Consider the following 23,461-nt stretch of genomic DNA (forward strand, 5'->3'; position numbering starts at 1 on the left):
AAGGTTAGAAAAAGTGGGCACACCCACCAATCACAATTTACCTATTGACTTTTATTGGTTTACATTTAAACTGCTGCCATTCTTTAACTATTAATCCTGGGGTCCTTAAACTTTGCAGTTAGTCACTGGGTAACTGAAGTTTCAGGTTATAAAAAGTGGGCGGGGCCACAAACCGCCAATCAGATGTCACTCATTGATTTTCAGTGGGGAAATTTAAATTGCTGACATTTAGCCATAATTAAAACTAGGATCCACAAACTTTTCACAGTGGTTTTTACTATATAATTGTGGTCCAAGGTTAGAATAACTGGGTGGAGCCAACAACAGCCAGATTTCATTCAGTGACTTCACGTTTTTCAAACCAACATGAAGTTTCTAGTTCCATGATGATATCCTAGAAAGAAGGAGGACCAAAATTGTTTTTTTTTACAATGCATAATAAATCTGCCACTATATCTGTTAAATCATCTTGTATGGTACTCTCCATGCAGAGAGATGTCAAAGACTGAATCTCTTCTTGTGCTGCCTGTGAATATTAAGTAATTCCTTTGGTCTCCTGCAACCTCTCCTGTCCCCTCTCGACCATGGACACACGTTGTCACAGACTTCATTAATGAACTGCCATCCCACAAATGTAGGGTGGTAACAGAACTCTTCAGCAAGATGGCACACTTTATATCCCTATGCAACTCCCATTTGCAGTGGAACTTTCTGAACTCCAATTTATTTCCAAATTTTTGTGATTTCTGTGTAAGTCACACAGTATTAGTGATGAGTGAAATTTTTCAACAGATATGGTTTCTTGGCAAATTTCCATGTTTCGCGATTCCAGATTGCGGAGGTCTCCAATTCTTTGTGTTTATCCCAGCTGCCAAAGACAGTATTTCTCACTGCAATCTGGAACTCCACCAAAGCAAATTTGGAGAAAAGTTCTGTTCCATAGAAAACCTATGACTTCTTCTCTATACTCTGTTGGGAATAAGGTTTAGCTGTCTACCAAGAATAATCATCTAAGGATTCCTTCTTCAAAACTGGTTCCTATGTTTATTGGTCCCTTCTCCATTTATGAAGTTATTAACGTTGTTGCGGTTCAACTTTGACTTCCCCCAGACATGTACATTCCTAATGTGTGTCATGTGTCACTTATTAAACCTATGATTTCCAACTGCTTTTCCTGTGGCCAAAAAGCTTTTGCTCCTGTCACTGTAGATGGCCAGCAAGAATATGAGGTAGAGATTTCTGAGATTTTTGACTCCAGATTTTCCAGATGCTCCTTATCCTTTAAAAAGGCTTTGGTCCTGAGGAATGCTCATGGGTAAAACACACAAATGCCAATGTTCCCCATTTGATGTGCAAAAAATTCTACAGTTTCTTCATAAACTTAGTGAGGGTGGTCCTGTGACCCCCCTGGGAAAGGGGGTACTGTGATAAGTGCTGGCTGGCAAAGCATCCAAAATTGTGGAACCCATGGCCACCATGTGGATTCCATGCAGTGCAAAGCCAAAACCCCAGTAGTGTGCCAGCGTATATTATCAAACAATGGTTTGGTGCCAAATTTGACATAAGACGACGCCAAGAAAGCAGGTTTGTACACTGCTTTTTGACATAGCAGTGTGTCTCCAATGTTTTGTCGCGCCATGGAGTGCTAAACACTAGAAATTTTCACCATTTAAATTGTAATGAAACAATGGGATAATTATATAAATTACTGTGCAGATCAGAGTAAAGGGGTGGTTTCTCGGCCAACCCAAGTGAAACTACCCTGTGTGGCAGTGGCCTTAGAGTCTGTATGCTACATGAATGATTCACTTACATTATGTGAAGTGTACAGTCTTAATTCAGTAAGTTATTTTTATAGTGTTGGTATTTATTATTTAAAGTAATTTCATATATATTGTACTGTGTAACACTGCAGAAGCACACTCCATTAATAAACTACACATGTTTCTTTCTTCTAGAGCCCAGAATGTTTCCTTCTGAAGTTAAGGCTACAGCAATTTCCTCCTCAGACATAGAGGTGGCATGGAACCCTGTACAAACCCTGAAAGGTGTTCTTTTGGGATATGAGGTGAGGTATTTAAATTCAGCTTTGTCACAAAAATGGCAATCTCAGATATGTGATAATTGGGTGTGGCTACAAAGGGTTACATTTGGCCTCACATTACACACAGGTTAGGCTAATGTCAGATGTCCCAAAACATACCGACACCTAGAAAAATCTACTCACTGCCACCATTAATCATTAACAGGTGGTAGATAGGTGAGAGATAGGTATGATTATCTCCCTGCTCTCTATACAGGTAATACCTCACTTTACACCAATGCATCAAACACCCTCTCCCTGAAGTCAGGGTTAGTTTCTATTAATTTAACAAATACTCCAGCAGCCAGGTTAAACTACATTCAAAACATTCTTTCTCCTGCTAGACATACTAGTTATTGAGCATATCAATAGCTAACTTTCCCTTTCCACACCCACAAGTAACAGTGCATTTATAGATCAAAAAAAGTTACAAAGAAGAAAAATACAATTACAAACAGTAAATAAAAGGGAATAAAACACAGAGAACCTTATGTATGTTTCCAAGTAAGGAATGTCCTATGTGCCCTCCTAAGGGAAAATTTGGAAAAACTAGGCACATACCCCCAATGGAGATTGGATCCTCAAAGTATGAGCTATGGTTACTGGATCTTTTGCCCTTCTATCCCCTGCTGGGACATTTCTTCATTACTGTCTAGGGTTAACTCCTATAATGCCTGTGCAATATTGCTCTGGCATGACAAGCTGTATCGTGGATTTGAAGCTTAGTGTATTGTTTTTATAGCAATTATCATTGTGAAAGTTTTTGGCAAATAATTTTTTTCATTTTTAGATATAACCCAATTTTTCTGTCCTACTAATGGAGGGCCGATAATGGAAGCCAGTATAGACCACTCCCTTTTTTTAAACTATACCTACTTTAAACCACACCCATGTTATCACAAGAACTTTTAAAACCATGGTCACATTAATGGTGGTAGCACACAAAAAAAACAAATATGTGGTGCTCACTGCAGGGATATCGCTCATCTCACATATGTGATACATGTTCATGAAGTCATATTAAGACATATCCTTCAATCCACCCCTGTGAATAGCACAGCAGCCCCAAGCACATAAATACCTTAGGGACCATATAATAACTATTTCCAAATGCCAACAAACCCCCACCAGGCTCGCTTTCCACAGGCAGAGCAGGGCAGGCAGAATATGGCAAACAGGCAGAGTATGGCACACAGGGGCAGTGTAGGACAGAAAGAGTATGGCAGACACAGGCAGTGTAGAGCAGGCAGAGAAGGGCACACACGTGTAGCATAGTGCAGGAAGAGTAGTTCAGACAGACACAAAGAAGGATAGGCAGAGTAGGGCACATACAGGCAGTGTAGGGCAGGCAGAGTATGGCATACACATGCAGATTTGAGAAGCATAGGCAAAGTAGGGCAAGAGACAGGGAAACATGTGTGAACAATGCAGGGTCTTACAGGTGTGAGCAGGGACTATTGCATTAGAGGTGTGAACAATGCAGGGAATTACAGGTGTGAATGACACAGGGACTTTACAGATTGAATCTGAGATGTTACCAATGCAGGGGCCAGTTAATCTCATACTGATACCATTTAAAGCTGACACAAAGGTAAACAGTCACAGCAGCGAGAGTTTAATGGGGGGCTAGTGATGAGTGAATTTTTTCACCAGGCATGGATTTGCAGCAAATTTCTGCATTTCGCAATTGGCAAATTGTTTTGCGAAACTTCCGTGAAAATTCACTGCGGAAAAATTTGTTGTGCATCAAAAAAAGCTGCGATTGCATCATAATAGGCACGGTCACGTCAACATACAGCTCACTTCGTAAATTTTCTTGCCATTTCACAAATTTTATGGCAAATGAAACGGGACAGATTCGCTCATCACTACTAGATAGTTCAATATTGTGATTAGCACTGGGGGTGTGTGGTGCCATATGGTATGTATGTATATATATTTAATATTATTTAAATAGTGCTACTAGGATACACAGCACTGTACAATTTTACAATATAAAAATGTACACATAGCTCCCTACAAACATTGCAGTAAATCAGTAAACATTTACAGTTTGGAGATGCAATATGTTAAAAACACAGAAGAAATAAGGTCCCTGTGCCATAGGGCTAACAATTTATATGGTGCTCACCAATATAATTTCACATTTCTTTGACATGGAATTAGAATCTGAAGGCACCATACACTCATTGCTCTTTAGGTCCCACTTCAAGTCAAGATCATACAATTCACTAAGAAACTGACAAAATTATGTGGATAATCAGTCCATAAGTTTCCAGTAGGACTGGTTCCAGGGTAGCCAAGGCAAAGATTTCATTAATGGGCCCTCACTGCCTAGAGTTTTCCTCAAGCCCCTTTTGCCAGGTGGATTGCCCATCAGGGAAAAACCAGTGGTTTGTCCCTGAAGAAGAACACATATATTGTTCGAAATGTTGGATTAATAAAGATTTGTTGTTCTTTTTTAAGTCCCTGTGTGTACAGCACTCTGTTCTTCATTTACATAAACTTCTGGCCAGCACCTGGGGCAGTTGATTGTTTGTAGGGAATGCTCCTTTTGTTTCTTTTATATATGTCTATATATACCGTATTTTTCGGACCATAAGACGCACTTTTTTTCCCCCAGAAGTGGGGGGGAAAAGTCCCTGCGTCTTATGGTCCAAATATAGCCTACAGATATAGTTTAAAAAAAGTTTTTTTACTTGCCCGTGTGGTCTCTGTGCAGGGCCCTCCTCTATATACCGGCGCTTGCCCGTGTGGTCTCTGTGCAGGACCCTCCTCTATATACCGGCGCTTAGCTCTGGCGCTGTGCGCATGCACTATGACGCGCATGCCCATACGCATGCGCGTCATTCAAACTAAGGCAGCCAGAGGGACAGAGGCACTGTGGTGCGGCGCTGTGCGGGGAAAACCATCCTGAGGCCTGAGCAGGTAGGCTGCTTTTACAGGAAATGGGGGCAATTCTTGATTGCTGCTGCTGGTACAGTTGGGGGCAATATGTTGGGTGCTGCTGGTACAGGTGGGGGGCAATATGTTGGGTGCTGCTGGTACAGATGGGGGGGCAATATGTTGGGTGCTGCTGGTACAGGTGGGGGGCAATATGTTGGGTGCTGCTGGTACAGATGGGGGGGCAATATGTTGGGTGCTGCTGGTACAGGTGGGGGGCAATATGTTGGGTGCTGCTGGTACAGATGGGGGGGCAATATGTTGGGTGCTGGATGCCCTGATTGATAAGGCCGCTACGTCAGAATTTCTCTTCATACTATTATACCGGTAACATACAGTGTTTAGGCCTGAGGGCCCTTTCACACATATGCAGCTGTGTTGTTGCGTTAAAATCTCTGCTGCATGTACGCGTTTTCTATGCATTTTCTGTTCTTTATTTACTGTTCTGCAGAAATACGGTACCAGTACCGCCCCCTCACTAAGATGTCCAAGCAGAAGAGATCCACATATAAAGTTGGTTTCAAACTGGAAGTTATAAAATATGCAAAGGAGCATGGCAACAGGGCAGCAGAGAGACACTTTGGACCACCTCCCTCTGAAAAGATGATAAGAGAGTGGAGGAAACAGGAGGATCAGCTGCAAAAGTTGCAGAAAAGTAAGCACAATTTACGTGGGCATGCTGCAAAGTGGCCAGAGTTGGACATAAAGGAGTGGATCACACATCACCGTGAAAATGGCTTCTTGGTCTCCACAAAAATGATCATAAATAAAGCAAAACTCATTGCTGTGGAAAAAGGAATTCAAAATTTCACTAGCTCACCATCATGGTGCTACAGATTCATGAAGCGATCTGGCCTTGCTATGCGCACCAAAACAAAAATTGCTCAAAAAATGCCCAAAGAATACGAGGAAAAGATCTTGTCTTTTCACAAATTCGTCATTGATGCCAGAAAGAAGAATCAATTTGAACTAAGCCAGATTGGAAATATGGATGAAGTCCCGCTTACTTTTGATGTGCCATCCAATATAACAGTAGACCACAAAGGAGCAAAAACTATAACCGTTAAAACTTCAGGGCATGAGAAAACCCATTACACGCTTGTGTTGTCCTGCTGTGCAGATGGTACTAAATTGCCACCAATGCTCATCTTCAAAAGGAAAACTTTTCCAAAAGAAGCGATTCCTCGGGGAGTGGTGGTGCATGTCCATGACAAAGGATGGATGGACGAAAAGGGAATGAGGCTCTGGATTGAAAAAGTGTGGTCCAAGCGTCCAGGCGGGCTTTTAAAAAAACCATCCTTGTTAGTGCTTGACCAGTTCAGAGCACATATCACCGACACTACAAAAAAGAACTTTAGAGAAGTCAAAACCCATTTAGCTGTAATTCCCGGTGGTCTTACCAGCCAGCTGCAACCTCTGGACGTGTCCATCAACAAACCATTTAAAGTGTTTATGAGGGAAGAGTGGAACAAATGGATGGCTGCTGGTAATCATGATCTTACACCTACTGGAAAAATAAAAAGGCCCACTATTACCCAAGTTTGTGAGTGGGTGAAAACCTCATGGGACTCAGTTAAGGATGAGATCATTGTACATTCCTTCAAAAAATGTGGCATCAGCAATACCTTAGATGGGACTGAAGATGATATGTTATATGAAAATACTGGTACCAGCACCAGTAGTGACGAAAGTCCTGTTAGTGATTGTGAGGATCTGAGCTTTCTAGATTCTGACTCTAGCGATGTGGAGTTCTTCGGGTTCTCATAAAACAAGCAGAACCTTTACCATAAATCTTCAACTTTATTCTAATTTATTACTGAAGTCTCTTGTTATTGTGTTTTACAGTACATTTTGTCTTTTGCTGACTGTATTTGTTAATAATGGTTCTAAATGGTTCTAAATGCTGCTGTTTATTTACAGGGTTGATTACATGTGTTTATGACTGTGATGTTGGGTTTTAATGCACATAAAATATTTTAGGACACTATTTGTTTCAGAATCTTTTTTTCTTCATTTCCCTTCTCTAAAAACTGGTGCGTCTTATGGTCCGGTGCGTCTTATGGTCCGAAAAATACGGTATATATAGTTGATATATGTGAGATATGGGTATATATAGTTTACATATGTATAAGATATAGATATCTGTCATTTTTCTAATCTTTTCTTGAACAGTTTCATCAGATGCAATTAACATATATTTCACCTCCAATGATTTAGATCCGGTACTGGAAGACTAGTGATAAAGAGGCTGCTGCAGACAGAGTGAGGTCAGCAGGAATGGCTACAACTGCTCATGTAACAAGTCTGAAACCAGACACTACTTATTATGTAACAGTCAGAGTTTACAACCAAGCTGGAACTGGGCCTTCAAGCCCTGCTACTAATGTTACAACATCCAAAGCACGTGAGTTATATTTTGCATAATTTGGATTGAAGTATAAAATAGTCTCGCTTGCTGCCCAAGTGCTATGAAAGGATGTTAAGCAGAATTTTTATGAAGCTTTCATTCATATATATAAGCAGGCCCGGATTTGTGGAGAGGCTACAAAGACCCGGGCCTAGGGCGGCACAAATTTGGGGGCGACATGCCACCCCGCCACACCAAAATGTAAACCTCTCCCCACTGCTTCCTATGTGAGGGACAGCTTCCGTGCATGCACGGGGGTGTGTGTGTGGCTCTGTTCGCGCATGTGCAAATTATTCAACTGATGGCAACACAGGCACACAAGCTGCAATGTTCTACTGTTCAGTTGTGTTGCCAAGCACAGCTGTATTTTGCAAAGACAGTATGTTGGAAAAGTATCTTTAATTAATGAGATTTCTTGTGCAACTGACCCCTCTTGTCTCTCCAACCATACAGCTTCAAGTAAATTACCAGAAAACATCAAATGGACTCTGTCTCGTAAAAGTCTTAGCATTAAGTGGAACCCAGTGGTTGCACTGCAAAATGAATCCTCTGTTACAGGGTACAAGGTAATTTTTTTTCTCTGTATGGTTAGTATATTCTTAACCAATTTGTTCTGCATTTGACTAGCTACAGCTTAGGAAGTAGTTTCTTATTTTTCATAGATATGCTAGATACTATTTGAAGTATAGCCAAATGACTGGTATATCTGTGCAATCTGTTTATTCAAATCAGTTTGATAGTTCACCTTTAAGGGCTCTGGTACACGGGGAGATTAGTCGCCCGCGGCAAAACTCCCTGCTCGCGGGCGACTAATCTCCCCGTGTACCAGAGCCCTAATTCTACTTTTAGTATGTTATAGAATTGCAAATTCTTGGCAACTTTTTGGTTGATCTTATTCTTTTATAGTTTCAGAATTATTTGCCTTTTTTTCTGACTCTCTTTCCAGCTTTCAGATGGGGGTCACTGACCCCAGCAGCCAAACAAAAATAATTGCTCTGTGAGGCTACAGTTGCATTGTTAATGTTACTTTTATTGCTTATCTTTCTGTTCAGGTCCTCTCTTATTCACATGTCAGTCTCTTATTCAAAGCACTGCCTGGCCACTAAAGTAATTTGGACCCTAGCAACAAAATAGCTGCTGAAATTTCAAACTGAAGAGCTGCTGTGAATGAAAAGATAAAAAATGTAAAAAACATAAATAATAAAAAATGAAGAACATTTAAGTGAGGTAGCATTATCTACATCATACTAAAAAAGGAATTTTAACAGCCCCATTAAATCCCATTTAAGTTAGCTTCCCCAAGACTTTTGGACTCAATGTTCTATTATATAAATAAAGAAAGAGTGTAGTAGTAGAGGAGAGGAGTAGTAACCTTTACAAGTGAGGTGATAAACATAAATATTTATAGATATAGTGTTCAAAGGTGATGCACTCAAAAGATTCATTGCTAGTATGGCACTTTTTGTAGTATACTAGTACCCAAGCTACAAGGAAGCACAAAAAATAGACAATATGGTATAGTATTTTAGTAAAAGTGCATACATCCGTTTAAACATGTGTTGTTATAGCTTAAAAAATTTAATTTCAACAGTAATTCACCTTCACCCTGCATGCAGTTAGTCAATCTACTCACCAGATTGAATAAGGTATCAAGGCTCAATCAATCACTTCTACATGGCAGAGACTTAAATGCAGTTCATTAATGACTTGCCAAGTTCATAATACAAAAGACGATGAAAAGAACATATAAGGGCACATATACTAAAATGCATTTTTTTTCTGGCCTTGAAACATGACTTGTCTTGACAATGCTTTTATCATACGAAAATATTGCAATTGCGTTCCGAAAGTCAATAAATTTTCGGGCCAAAAAGTTTGTAAACGCCACAAAAACCTTTTCTTCCATGTCTGGCTTTGAAAGCTTTCCATAGGATTCAATGCCACTCGACACATCAAGCCTGGCAAAAATATAGTCCCAATGAAAGTGTAACCAAAGCGTTAATGAATCCCGAAATGTTCATATTTTTTGCGCAAAATACGATTTTTCTGTGGAAATTTACCGAAAACCACAGAAAACTTGTGGAATTTTACAGAAATTTTTGCATACAAAAGGGATGGGAAGAGGGGGAAGCAGTAGGGGGAGGAGGCCAGCCAGGTCACCTAGAGTGCCCAGCCAACCTTTTTTTGTTGTTAATGCTTGTTTAACACTTATGCAACATTTAGATTACACCCAACACTTGCTTTAGAGCTCCCACACTTGCTTTGGTGCATTTGACTTACTGAGGTTTCAAACTAAAGAAAGGTAAGCCTTTTTTTTACAGAACTGAAATTCAGCCCAACATCTGGTCCAACTAATGGCATAACAGACATTAATGGGTTGAGATAAGCATATTTAATCCACTGCTAATGTGGCCTTTTTGTGGGAACATATGTCATCCTTACTTTCTACAGATTCTTTATCGAATGAGCCATCATTCCACTCCCATCCTCTATGTGACAAGCAAAACACATATAGAGCTTCCATTTCCTGAAGGATTTAGCACCGTGACCATACAGCTCCGTGCTACAGGAAAAGGAGGTGATGGTGAACCAGCTGAGGTACACATCCCAACAGATTCAGGTAAAACTGTTTTTTTTTAAATTATTATTTATTTATATATAATAAATTATAGGAATGCATATATATTATATAAATTCCCCATCTCAAACCATTCTCATTGGTCCTAGACCCCTGAAGTTCATGAATGCATGTTCATGGGAACATGTATTCATGAACTTCAGGGGTCTAAGACCAATGAGAATGATTTGATGGGGAATTTATATAATATATATTACATTCATATAATTTTCTAAACACAAAAAAAGAAGAAATATAATAATGATGGAGTCATATTAACTTATTCTATGTGCAGGATGAAATTGGTGTTTTAGCTGTGGTAGTACTAATTGAAGTGTGATTTCTAAGGGGCAGATTTACTAAAATTTCCACAAATGTCTGATGTATACTAAAAAGTTTGAACTGAAGAATTATGTGCAGAGAAAAGTTGCAGAAAAGTTGAAAAAGTTGCAATTTATTAACCTTTAATTTACCAAATAGTCGCACAAAAAAACAGCATCAAAAATCCAAAAACCTCTAAAGATTTGAAGCAAAGAATGATCCTCCAGGAGGGGAAGAAACATCTGCCATTGACTTCTACATGATCTTGACAAGTTTTAGCTGGTGAATAGTTGGATTCAGATTTGTAGCCATTTTGTTGCATGGTAAATCTCAAAAAAGTTAGGACTTTTTGCACTAAAAAATGCACAAAAAAATTTAGCAGATAAAAAATTGCAAAAACAAATCTGACTGTTAGTAATTGCCCCCTAAATAACCATAATAGGGTTACAGTCTAGAAGAACTGTGCAGTTCAATAATATAAGAGAAAGATAAAATTTTGACAAACTGTAATGAACTTAGGTCATAAGTCAAGGTTTATTGGTTTAAATTTAAACTGCTGCCATTCTTTAAATATTAATCCTGGGGTCCCTAAACTTTGCAGTTAGTAATTGGGTAACTGAAGTTTCAGGTTAGAAAAAGTGGACGGGGCCATCAACCACCAATCAGATGTCACTCATTGACTTTTACTGGGGAAATTTAGATTGCTGCCATTCAGACACTTTAAAACCAGGGTCCCCAAACTTTGCACAGTGGTTTTTTCTATATAACTGCGGTCCAAAGTTAGAAAAACTGGGTAGAACCAAGAACAGCCTATCAGATTTCATTCAGTGACTTCACGTTTTGTCAAACCAACATGAAGTTTGTTCTCAAACTTCCCTTTCTAGTTAAAAAAGTCTTTTAAGAAACTCTAATTTCTAACTGGTTGCTATTGATTACAAGAGCTGGTGCAAACTGGTTTATTGCAACAAACTATAGCAATCTCTAGTCGAGGAGTTAATGTGAATGCTCTGGCTTTAATGGCTGATATCCACCTGCAAAACCTTCAAACCTAATTCAGAAAATTAGAAATAATTACATTATAGCTACATCTAATTCCTGTTTTGCTGGAGTGATACTAATTTACAGAAAATTGTCAAAACCAGTGCACACCTATATATTTAACTTTTTTACTTAATCAATGGCATATTCACTGCAAATGCATATATTATAAACCAAGTGGTTCATTTATCAAAACTAGGCACATTAGCACCTAGGCAGTAACACACAGCATTTAAGAAAAAGTTTGCTTTAATTGTTTTACCTGCAGTTGGTTGAAAAGTTCTAACCAGTGATAACCATAATTTCTATGTATTACTGCACATGTACAAATTTGTCCACTGTAGGTAAATGGGCACCACAGTTTATTGTATCATTAATATTGATTTAACCCTGTAAGCTAAACAGCACTTAGAATCTACAGTACTGTCATTCTATATTCTGCAACACTTCTGAAATGGGGGGGCAGATTTTAAAACCGCTCCTTTGCCCTACTGTCATTCCTCCAACCCTAGACAGTAAGCAGAAGGGAAAATCAATGATCAATGGCCCCTATGGTGCCCAAGATCCCAGGTTGTTAAGTTAAGTCAAAAATCAAAGAGTCAGGAGGATTGTGGTCCCTGCCCCATTGAGCTCACAATGTAAATATATGTATAGTTTCTTGGTGTCAGCTTTCTCTTATGACACCTAAAACACAAAAATGTCTCAGTGATGAAGATTTGTATGTACTGTTTTCATTTTGTGGCCTCTACATTCCACATACTTAGTGGGCATTAAAGAGTTTAGAAGACATTTCATAATTAGAAAGTTTCATTTTTTTTATGTAAAGATATGTAGTAGATAAGATACTGAAATATACAGAAATTTTTAAAAAAATTATAAACATAATTTAGACTAGAAGAATATATCTAACCATTTTGGATTCATCACAATGTATATGTAAATATATGGTTTTCCGGGTATAGTTATCTTTGCAGCTGTTCCAACATATAAAATTCCAGATGTAAGGAGAAGCAAGGTAGAAAGTTTTAAGACAAGATGGCAGTGGCAGTGTGGATGGGGTAAAAAGACAGTGGACAGGAGGAGACATCAAACTGTTCAAAAGACCCCTGGCAATCATATATATAATTTTTTATCTGGAAACAATTTGCAGTTTGAAACAGAGATTTATTCATTTAAGATTTGTCAGAATCTCTGCTTTCCAAAAAATATATGGTTTTCTGGATTCAACTTGCTGTAAATGAATTTTACCACACAAAAAACAGTTTAAAGTGGACCTGTCACCCAGACATAAAAAGCTGTATAATAAAAGCCCTTTTCAAATTAAACAAGAAACCCAAAATTATTTTTTTATTACCACAGCCATGCCCATTATAAAAGCATTTAAAAATCCCAGCTGTCAATCATATATTGCCTGCCCCGCATCTATGCCTTAGGCATAGAGGTGGGGCAGAGAGTTACTTACACTTTCAATTCAGAACTTCTTAGATGTTGCTGCTCTCCTCACATTCCCCCTCCCTTCGCACCATGTAATTTTGTAACCAGTGCATGGACATGGGCATTAGGTTCCCCCATACTGGCACAGAAACAAGATTTTGGCAGGATGCAATGCCTGCTTTGATAACAGTGTCCACAAAATGGTGCCGGCCTGCTTGCTGCAACTGTGAATTCCAAGGCTGAAGAATATAAGATTTAAATAATTTTTATGTTGTAAGTAAAGTTTATTTTGCTTGACAAACACAATAGAAAACAATTTGTAATTATTTCTTAAGGTGACAGGTCCCCTTTAAAAGCAGTAGTTTGTTAAATTCATAGATAAATTTTTCATTCTGGTGTTCCTTGTTTCTATTACCTTAGTCCTGTTAAGAGGATGACATGTTTTCATAAAAAAAACCTTTACTAGCTATCCAGCTTTGCAGTTTGTTAGTTTGTAATATATTATTCTTTAATACATTGTATAACTCAAAAATGTATGGTTTCCTGTAGCAAACTGGCATTTTTGGCTTTGCAGTCTGAAGAATACTGATTTGGGGTGTATTATTTAAAAAATGTCTACGGCAGGGAGGGTTTCATCTATACGAGTCAAGAGTTCTCTATAGAGATTTTTAATTATAGTATCTAAGATCGAGGAGAAACCCGAGTAAAGCTCTGTTCACTTGCTCAGATGTCCGCAATTTATAATAAAAAATCTACCATTTTCCCCCTGCTGAGGTGTTCCAGCTGTCCAAATATGTCAGTATCCATCACTTCACAAGAGAAAAAGTTCAGATAGTGCTTATGTACATTTTCTGTATAAGCCCTTCTAAGTGGGGGTATATTTTAACACTTATACACTTTATACACTTTTAGGTTACCAGTTAGTAGTCTGTAATGGCTCAGGGCGTGGTTCAGGGCATAAAACAATAGCTTCAGTCTCTTTTCAGTACTGTGGTCCCTTCATGTTAGGCCAGTAAAGCCAAAGGGAGAGATACCTCCAACTATGAATCCTCAGTTGGAGCACAAACCTGCTCTTTCTAGCTATGCCTTTCAGAACCTTACAGAACTCTTTACAAAGCTAGGCTTATAATCTGTCTAAACCTTATTCACAGGGTCCCCTACTTCCACTAGAAGGTTTGTCCCTGTAGGACAGAATTCATTACTGGGTCTTATTAATACCAGGCTCTCTAGACACCAGGCAGGTCAAAGAGTAAGAAACACCCATGCCAAATCACTATATTAAAATAAAGTTACTTAGATACAGTGGCTTCTGCCTAGCAACTAAGGAAAATAAAGCCAGTAGGGATTTAAAGCCATAGGGACTATTCCATTTGCATTTATGATATTCTGAATTGAATTATCAATTATCATTTGAGCAAGCACAGACCAGAAACAAATTTTGAAATTATTTTTCCTTTTTTCACTTTATCCTAGGTACCAGCATGATGGTGGAAAATTCTGCTTCCCGTCCAATAACTCAAACGTTGGCCGCTAAAACAACAACTTTACTTTTTCTAATAAGATACTTGAAGGTCTAAAAACAATATGAAACCAGTAAAACACAAACTTCATTGTCTGGAACACTGAAAAGCAGGGATGTGTCTTCCATCTCCCACTCACAAACACACAGCTATCCTGAATGCATTTTCTTGTAGCAGATAGAAATCCTGTATGAATATTTTTTTGCTGTATGAGAGTTAAGAACCTGTTTAGCAGCAAACAGTTGTAGAAGCATTTTTCTCAATGCAGAAGGGGTTGTTCAAGTTTGAATTGTTAGAGAATGCAGCACTTTTCTGATTTAATAATGGGAGGATTTTGTCTTATTAAATCACCAGTATATGCTTTATTAAAAAAAAACAATTTTTTTTATTGCATCTGTGTTTGATTTGTTTTCCTAAAGTTCAAAACATGTCCCCACAATTTCATAAGAGTAAAAAATGGCAGCAAGCAGTTTCATCATATAAACTCTTCCACTAATCCAATCACAATGGATATAAGCTGCACAACACCTCTGTAAATCACAATAACCCCACAGCAGTCACACCTTTGTGAGTATCACAAAGTGCTACACCTGCTATGTCCTTCTCTTGCCTGTTCCTATGCCACTTTGTCCCATTCCTGCTTGTCCATCTTGTTGTACTGCAGCCTCTCCTTCAGTATCTGTCATTCAGTATCTGTCTTGTACCTGATTGGTCACAATAACCAATTCTCAGCTGAAGGAATCATCACGCATCATCATACACTGGTAAACTGCTATGTGTTCAGTCTCTTGGTAAATGAAATATTAAACCTTTCCATTTTATACACTATAGAAAATAACATTTATACTTCCAATTTCTTGTACAGCTATTTGTCCCCATGTAGTATCAAAAAGTGCCTTCCCGTTCCAGAATCACAAACTACTTAACAAATCCCAACTAAAAAGATACAGTTAAAATGGAAGATCCTTCTACAGCAAGGTGACAGAAGTCTAGGGGTACAACTCCCCCAATCACATTCACACACACTATTATTCTAGCCAGGGCCATGGGTTTGTGTTTTCCACAGGTCTGTGGGAGTTTCTTTCTTTTTACACTTCAGAACAAGACAGCAGGGTAATTGGTTCTTCATAAAATTGACAAAAGAGGTTCAAAACAAATAAATGCAAGCTTATACTCTTGGGCAAACATAATGTGAATTCCGGTAATGCACTAACTGTAATTACTGTATGCTGGGGCCTCCTTAATTGAGAAGGATGAGCTTGTGAGGGGACATAACACTTTTGAAATATGTTAGAAGACATTATAGATGTATAATTAGGGTTAGCCACTTAAGATTAAAGCAATGGAATGTTTACTTTTTTTATTGTGCACCTGATCTTGGGCACTGATGTGTGTGTACCCACTCCACTGCAGAGCCGCTAGCCTCGTCATGCCTTTACCAATACTTCCTTGTATGTATGTATGTATATCTTTATTTATAAAGCACTACTTATGTATGCAGCGCTGTACAGTAGAATACATTAATACAAACAGGGTGTTAATAAGATAATAATAGATAAATACAAAGTACAACAATAAATACAGATAGATACAAGATAAATACAGCTGCAATAAGTTGAGAGTCGAGGACACAAGAGGAAGGAGGTCCCTGCCCCGTAGAGCTTACAATCTATATGGGAGGGTAGTTACCCTATTTGTGCAGACACAAATAGGCAAATGCGGTGTAAGTGCAGTAGGTCACAGTGGCTGATATTACAATATAAGTGCTAGTTCCCAGATCAGGTGCTGGGTGAGTGCTCCAAAAGGTAGTCTTTAAGTTTAGTTTTAAAAAGACTGAGGGAGGATTCTCTCCGGAGGAAATCAGGGAGGGCATTCCAAATGTAAGGTGCAGCAAGGCAGAAAGGTTTAAGGCGGGAAACAGCAGTAGTAGTGGGGGGCGCAACCAAACGATTGCTCTGCGAGGAACGAAGGAGTCGGCCAGGAACATACGGAGACACAAGGGAAGAGATGTAGTGAGGAGCAGAGGAATGGAGGGCTTTGAAGGTTAGGAGAAGAAGTTTGTAAGATATTCTTTGTTTAAGGGGAGAAGTGGCTTGCATATTTTTACATCCCAGGTGCATGACTTTACATTTATCCACATTAAATCTCATCTGCCACTTAGCTGCCCAGATTGCCAGTTGGCCAAGATCCTGCTGCAAGGATGCCACATCCTGGATAGAATTGACTGGTCTGCAGAATTTTGTGTCATCTGCAAACACTGATACATTACTTATAATACCCTCCCCTAAGTCATTTATGAAGAAATTAAACAAAAGTGGACCCAGTACAGAACCCTGTGGGACCCCACTGAGAACCTTACTCCAAGTAGAGAATGTACCATTAACAACCACCCTCTGTAGCCAGTTTTCTATCCATGTGCAAATGACTTCACTAAGACCAATAGACCTTAGTTTAGAAAGCAGTCGTTTGTGGGGAACGGTATCAAATGCTTTGGCAAAATCCAAATAGATTATATCTACTGCATCCCCACTGTCCAACTTCTTACTTACCGCATCATAAAAAGCAATTAAATTGGTCTGACATGACCTGTCCTTCATAAAGCCATGCTGATTACTGCTCATAATGCCATTCTCCACTACATAATTTTGTATGTGATCCCTTAACAAGCCTTCAAATAACTTGCCCACCACTGATGTCAAACTTACAAGCCTATAATTGCCAGGCTGAGATCTTACTCCCTTTTGAAATATAGGAATGACATTCGCCTTCTTCCAATCCCTAGGTACCATACCTGATGAAAGAGATTCTGAGAATATCAGAAACAAGGGCCACTGTAATTCTGACCCTAGCTCTCTCAGTTTCCTCTCTCAGACCCTTGTTTACATTTATCTTGTGTAACCCTTAAAGCACTATATCCTGTGTCAACCACTCTGTAGTTGGAGCTGAGGCAACAGTGCAGCTATTGGGTGGGACTTGGCACTCTGGCTCCTCTACTGTATACACAGAAGAAAAGAACTGGTTAAGAACATCTGCCTTTTCTGTATCCGCTGTAACCATATTGTTACTATAACTCAATGGGGTCACACCCTCAACCTGCATCTTTTTACTATTAATATACTTAAAAAACTTTTTGGGGTTAGTCTTGACCTCTGCCGCGATGCGCTCCTCATTTTCTATCTTTGCCTTCCGGATTGCTGTTTTACAACACTTGTTATAGTGTTTATATTCATTAAACGCAGCTACTGTCCCCTCTGACTTATATTTCTTAAAACCTTTCCTTTTCCCTATTAACTTCTTTACCTCAGTGTTAAGCCACATAGGGTGATTCTTAACACTTCTACTTTTTCTTATTAATGGAATAAATTGAGAACAGTAATGATTTAATATCATTTTAAATGACAACCATTTCTGCTCTGTGTTTTTATCAGAAAACATAATGCCCCAATCTATGCCCTGAAGCGCTGCCCTTAAGGAACAAAAATTTGCCTTCCTAAAATTCATTGTCTTTGTTGCCCCCGTGTAAATTTGTTTCCTGCACCAAACATCAAATGAAATAACATTATGGTCACTATTACTCAGGGGTTCAACCACTTGCACATTTGCTATACGTTCTGGGTCATTAGAGATCACTAGATCCAATATAGCATGGTTCCTGGTTGGCTCCTGAACAACCTGTGACATAAAGTTGTCATGCAGCAAGTTTATAAACTTGTTCCCATTTACTGTCCTGGCAGTACTATAGCTCCAGTCAATATCAGGGTAATTAAAATCCCCTATTATTATCACTTTCCCCAAACTAGCAGCCTTTTCTATTTGCAACAGGAGCTGAGCCTCCTCTTCGCTTACATTACAATTAGTTTGGTAGATTCTTTACTATCTGTGAGAAGCTCAACCCATAAGTATTCAGCTCCCTCTGTTACCCCATCACTTCCCATCACAGACACACTCCTCCTCCTTTTCTATTGCCCCTGTCCCTCCGAAACAATGTATAACCCCCAAAATTAACTGCCCAGTCATGAGACTCATTCAACCAAGTTTCAGCAACACCAATCACATCTAATTTCCGCTCCAACGACACTACCTCCAGCTCTCCCATTTTACCAGTCAGACTCCTTGCATTGGTAAACATACATTTAATACTGGTACCGGCATGAGAATGACGTGTAAACAAGTTATGGGCCTCCCTGCCATTATCAGTATCCTGAAGCAAGTCTCCTCCCCCATTTTCCCCTACTATGCCCACTACCTCATCTATCCTGTCTACCACAGAATTTCCTGCTGCACCCTCCCCCCCCCACTCCTAGTTTAAAATCTCCTTCAACCCTCTAGCCATCTTCTCCCCCAAAGCAGCTGCCCCATCATCATTGAGGTGCAGCCCATCCCTGGCAAAGAGCCTGTAGCCGATTGAGAAATCGTCCCAGTTCTCGAGAAACTCAAAGCCCTCCTCCCTGCACCAATCTCTCAGCCACGCATTAATCTCCCTAAGCTCCTGCTGCCTTCTTAACGTTGCTCGTGGCACAGGTAATATCTCTGAGAAAATTACCTTGGAAGTCCTCACCCTCAACTTCTCGCCTAGCTTTTGTAAAACAATACACACAGCCCTACTCATAAACCCAGTCTGGCGCCAAAATTGACCCTCCATGTCAGGAGCAGTCGTATTGTATGCCATCGTATGCTGTGTTTGCAGATTATACTGCATAAAAGTCAGAGGGAAAGCTCATTCGTACCACCCTCTTACCACCTTACCATCTGACAGCTTTTCTAGTTTCAAAGGAGTAAAATCATACAACCCTGCAAGGAGTTAGGGAGCGGTTGGTTCTTGGGAGTTAACATGATGTCACCGTTTATCGCAGTGACTCACATTCCCTCCAGTTTGTAAGCCATCACGTCCCTGTATGAAATAAATATCAGTTTATACAGCCAAAGTTACATTTTTATTATACCAGCGCTTACAATATACACACTGGAGTTAAGCATCCCAGCACCATTCTTATGTAGAATATATATATAGGGATTAATTGTATAATTTAGAAAAGAAATGTTGTCACTCACAACAATATTAAAGATCAAATATATAGGTCAATTTTGTTTTTGCCTACAGCCCAGGTTGTAGTGAATAAAAAGAAAAGGAAAAGGGAAAGAAAAACGAAAAAGAAGAGTCAAGCAAAATGTACATGAATAGTGTATATACAAAAGTATAGATAGGGACAGAGAAAAATATAAGGGTGCAAGAAGAAGGTCATACATATATATGGGTATGAAAAACACAGGAATGCGATGTTTGTTGAAAATTTTTTCTGATGTCCCAGCAACATATGGGATGACTATGTTGCTTCGCCTGCTATGTTCCTCCCTTCTGTTTGTTGGTCTGGTCTTTTTGCTAGTCTTTGATTTGATAAAGGCCCAGTCTGGGTACCCACAAGTTTTCAGAGACAAAATCTGGTGCACCCTAAAGACCCTACACCCAAGCACATGAAAAGTAATGTGGTCTATGCTGTCCAGTATAGTAAAGAGTGCTCTGATACATTGGGGAGACAAAACAACCTCTCTTTACGAGAATGGCCCAACATAGGCATGCAAACTCCTCAGGACAAGACTCAGCAGTCTATCTACACCTCAAAGAAAAAGGACACTCTTTTGAGGACAGTAACATGCATATTTTGGACTGAGAGGACAGATGGTTTCAAAGAAGTGTGAAAGAGGCCTTTTATTTAACAGAGGAGGGGGCCTGCATCACCGCTTGTCATCAACAAACAATGCCGCTTTGACATCTTTACCCCAGCGGTTTCACAACAGTTCACACTTCCAGTCATGTACTTTGAAGCATTAATACCTGCATCAAGGAGAATCATGGTACCATTGTGACTTGATCATACCTTACACCTGTCAGTTTCAGCCAACATCTAACTGAATAAGTTCAATGGAACCATTGTGATTGGATGTCTATGACTGTACTACCATGAAGGGTTTAAATACCGGGGAATTCTCTAGCAGTCATTTGAACTGAAGAAGCCACTTGGATGAGTGTGGCTTGAGTGAGAATGTTTTCAAGAAAAACTCAGAAAAGTCCAGTTGTTTTAGACTTAATTCTACTAGATATGGTCTATGGTGTTTCCGATTGTGTTTTGCTGGCAAGTCTTTGCACTCTAGCAAAGACAGTCACAAAATGCTGTCTGGTGCGACAAAATGTGAAAACTCGCTGACTGCATCTGTATATCATATGTCATGCCACAGTACATGTAAAATTGTTGTCTTACCAGGTCAGATCCTGAGGCTAAGCAGTTTCCTGTGTAATGAAAAGGAAAAGCCTGTTCAGATGCTTGTAGGTACTGCTGGACTAAGCATGCACAAGCAGAGGGCATTGAGGAAAGCCCACATAAGAGCTATAATTAACTAATTAACTAACTAAACAAAATGCAGTATAACACACAGCAAAGTTAGAAATGAAAAGTTATGGGGGGAGTGGCCAGCACGTGCATGTGAACACATGCTTTCTCTGCAGCTCCTGCTCTGGTGCCATAATAAAGCTGTTATCAAAGCTACTTCAGGGGTGAACCCAGTAGGGATGACAAAACAAAAGACCAAATTGCAATCCCCACAACTTACCGCATCCTACAGATCGCAGCCGAAAGCATCGCTGTTGGAGGGGCAACCAAGATAGCGCCCAGTCCTCTTCAAACAAGTCCTCTCCATCACGCAGCAAGACTGAAATGGAGCATCAGGCAGATAAGTATGCTGCGTGCACACAACACATAACAAAATCAAGCCTAAAAGTTCTGCTCTCTCAACTAAGAGAGGACATCTGCACCAACACCAAACGAGTCCTACAGGACTTAAAAGCAGACATTCAAGCAGTTGCTGAATGCACTGACCATTTAGAATCGAAAATGACGGCGTTGGTAGGGGTGCACAACACAGTTGTAACTAGAAAAGCCCTTAGCTTTACCAAACTATTAGCACAATATAACCTTTATGACGTGTAGGGAGTCCTGAACCCAACAGCTAAAGACTACACATATTACTCTCAAAACCATAAATCCTACTCTAGAATCAACTTATTTCTGGTACACCCCCAGACACTGAAAAACATCCCACACAGCAACATCAACAACATAACATGGACAGACCACTCAGCAGTCACCTTTATGCCACAAGAACTACGTCAGTTCACCACTAAACTTCTCCAAGATATCACTACACAGGATAAAATGCATCACAGAGTTCTTCTCCCTAAATGAGACTTCAGATATACAAAACACTACACTCTGGTGTGCACACAAGACAGTAACCAGAGGCCACCTAATCAGCATAGCAGCGCACAAAACCAAACAAGTAAAGGCCAAACAGAATCAACTATTGTTACAATTAAATAAATTAGAGCAGGAAAAACGAACTACACCCTCCCCCAAATAGTACAGCAACTCAACAAAGTAAAAGAAATCAACCTACTGATCCTCCGTAGATGCCACAACCAGCTAGTCAAGATAAAAAGCAAGATTATGCTATGGGGAATAAAGCAACAGCAATCCTAAAAAAACAAAAAGCAGTACAACACAGAATAGAAAAAATTATATCCCCATAAGGATAAGCACCACAGACATAGCAAACACATTTGCCCAATTCTATAGTAAACTGTACAACTTACAAAACCATTCTAATGCCACTACACCTTCAGAAACACAAAATGCAGTCCTTTTTGCAACAACTAAACCTGCCCACCCTGCAAACCACTGGAAACCTTTAACGGGCACGAAAGGGGCCAGAAACATGTCATGTATGGCATAAAAATAAAAGCACTTTTTTTGCAGAAATTTTGCATTTTGTCTCGTTCACCCCCTATATATATATTTCGATTGGACATTGGCTGAGAGTGCGGCTCTATTGCTGGGGGTTTGATGCATGAGGTCTGGAAGGCTGGGCGCAGAGGACCTATCTAGTCGAGTACAGGTATATTTCCCAAAGAAATGCTAGCATTGCACATAACTACAATACCAAGGCCAGGCAAAGACAATACCAAATGTGAAAATTACCGCCCAATATCCCTCTTAAACGGGGATATCAAAATATATACAACTATACTAGCCAACCGCATACAAGTAATCCTACCTACACTAATTAACACAGACCAAACGGGGTTCATAAAAGGATGCCAGCTACACGACAATACCAGACTTATAAATCTCACACACAATATGCAAAAACAAAACGCCCCAGCCATATTACTGGCATTAGACGCCAAAAAGGCATTTCATAGGGTTAACTGGGCATACCTCAAACAGACAATGGTAAGATTTAATATACCCCCATCATTCATTACAGCCATCATGGTCATATATACCAACCCCTCTGCACAGGTGAATATAAACGGGTTCCTGTCAAACCTGTTTAATCTAACAAATGGGACCAGACAGGGCTGCCCACTGTCACCACTGATTTATGTGTTAAGCATAGAACTTTCTAGCCCAAGCAATATGGCAAACCCCAAAACTAAATGGAGTTAAAATAGGACCCCTTGTTTGCTGATGACATCGCACTTACTCTGACTAACCCCACAGTTGCCTTGCAGGAATTATTTGACCTACTAGGAATATTTGGCCGACTATCCCATTACAAACTGAATACCACCAAAACCCAAGCACTCCCGATCCACATAACAAGGCCAGAACTACAACAACTAAAGAGAGACTACAATCTCAATTGGCAACCCACAGCTATCAACTACTTGGGAATTAAGATAACAGCCAACCCGAAAGAGTTATACCAACAAATCGTCTTCAATAAACAAAGGATGTACAACTGACCCTACAAAAATGGAATACTACTTACATATCCTGGTTAGGACGGATCAACGTGATAAAAATGCTACTACTCCCTCAACTACTGTACAAATTCAGGGTATTACCTATCTCACTACAAAAATCCTTCTTCCAACAACTACAAAAAGTGTTAATGACCAAAAAACCAAGGATTCCACAAAACGTAATGTACACCAGCAAGAAGAAATCGGGCCTAGCTTGCCCTCACCTACTCACGTACTACAAAACTACACTACTAGACCAAATGGCAGACTGGTATATTCCCCCTGGAACCAAAAAGTG

The 23,461-nt window shown here is 39.6% G+C and overlaps 1 protein-coding gene across 2 annotated transcripts in view; it reads left to right on the forward strand.

The window, feature by feature from the left end:
- The window catches only part of cntn2 (contactin 2), a 155,242-nt gene extending 140,486 nt beyond the window's left edge, over positions 1 to 14,756 (forward strand). For both annotated transcript variants that reach the window (XM_031896843.1, XM_018091567.2), the window contains 5 exons: positions 1,959 to 2,068; positions 7,244 to 7,430; positions 7,887 to 7,999; positions 9,885 to 10,053; positions 14,317 to 14,756. In XM_031896843.1, coding sequence (XP_031752703.1) covers positions 1,959 to 2,068; positions 7,244 to 7,430; positions 7,887 to 7,999; positions 9,885 to 10,053; positions 14,317 to 14,420 — 683 coding nt within the window. In that variant the 3' untranslated portion in view covers positions 14,421 to 14,756. The remainder of the gene's footprint in view (positions 1 to 1,958; positions 2,069 to 7,243; positions 7,431 to 7,886; positions 8,000 to 9,884; positions 10,054 to 14,316) is intronic.
- The last annotated feature ends 8,705 nt before the right edge of the window (positions 14,757 to 23,461 follow it).

This window comes from Xenopus tropicalis, chromosome 2 (assembly GCF_000004195.4).
Source record: "Xenopus tropicalis strain Nigerian chromosome 2, UCB_Xtro_10.0, whole genome shotgun sequence".
Taxonomy (NCBI): domain Eukaryota; kingdom Metazoa; phylum Chordata; class Amphibia; order Anura; family Pipidae; genus Xenopus; species Xenopus tropicalis.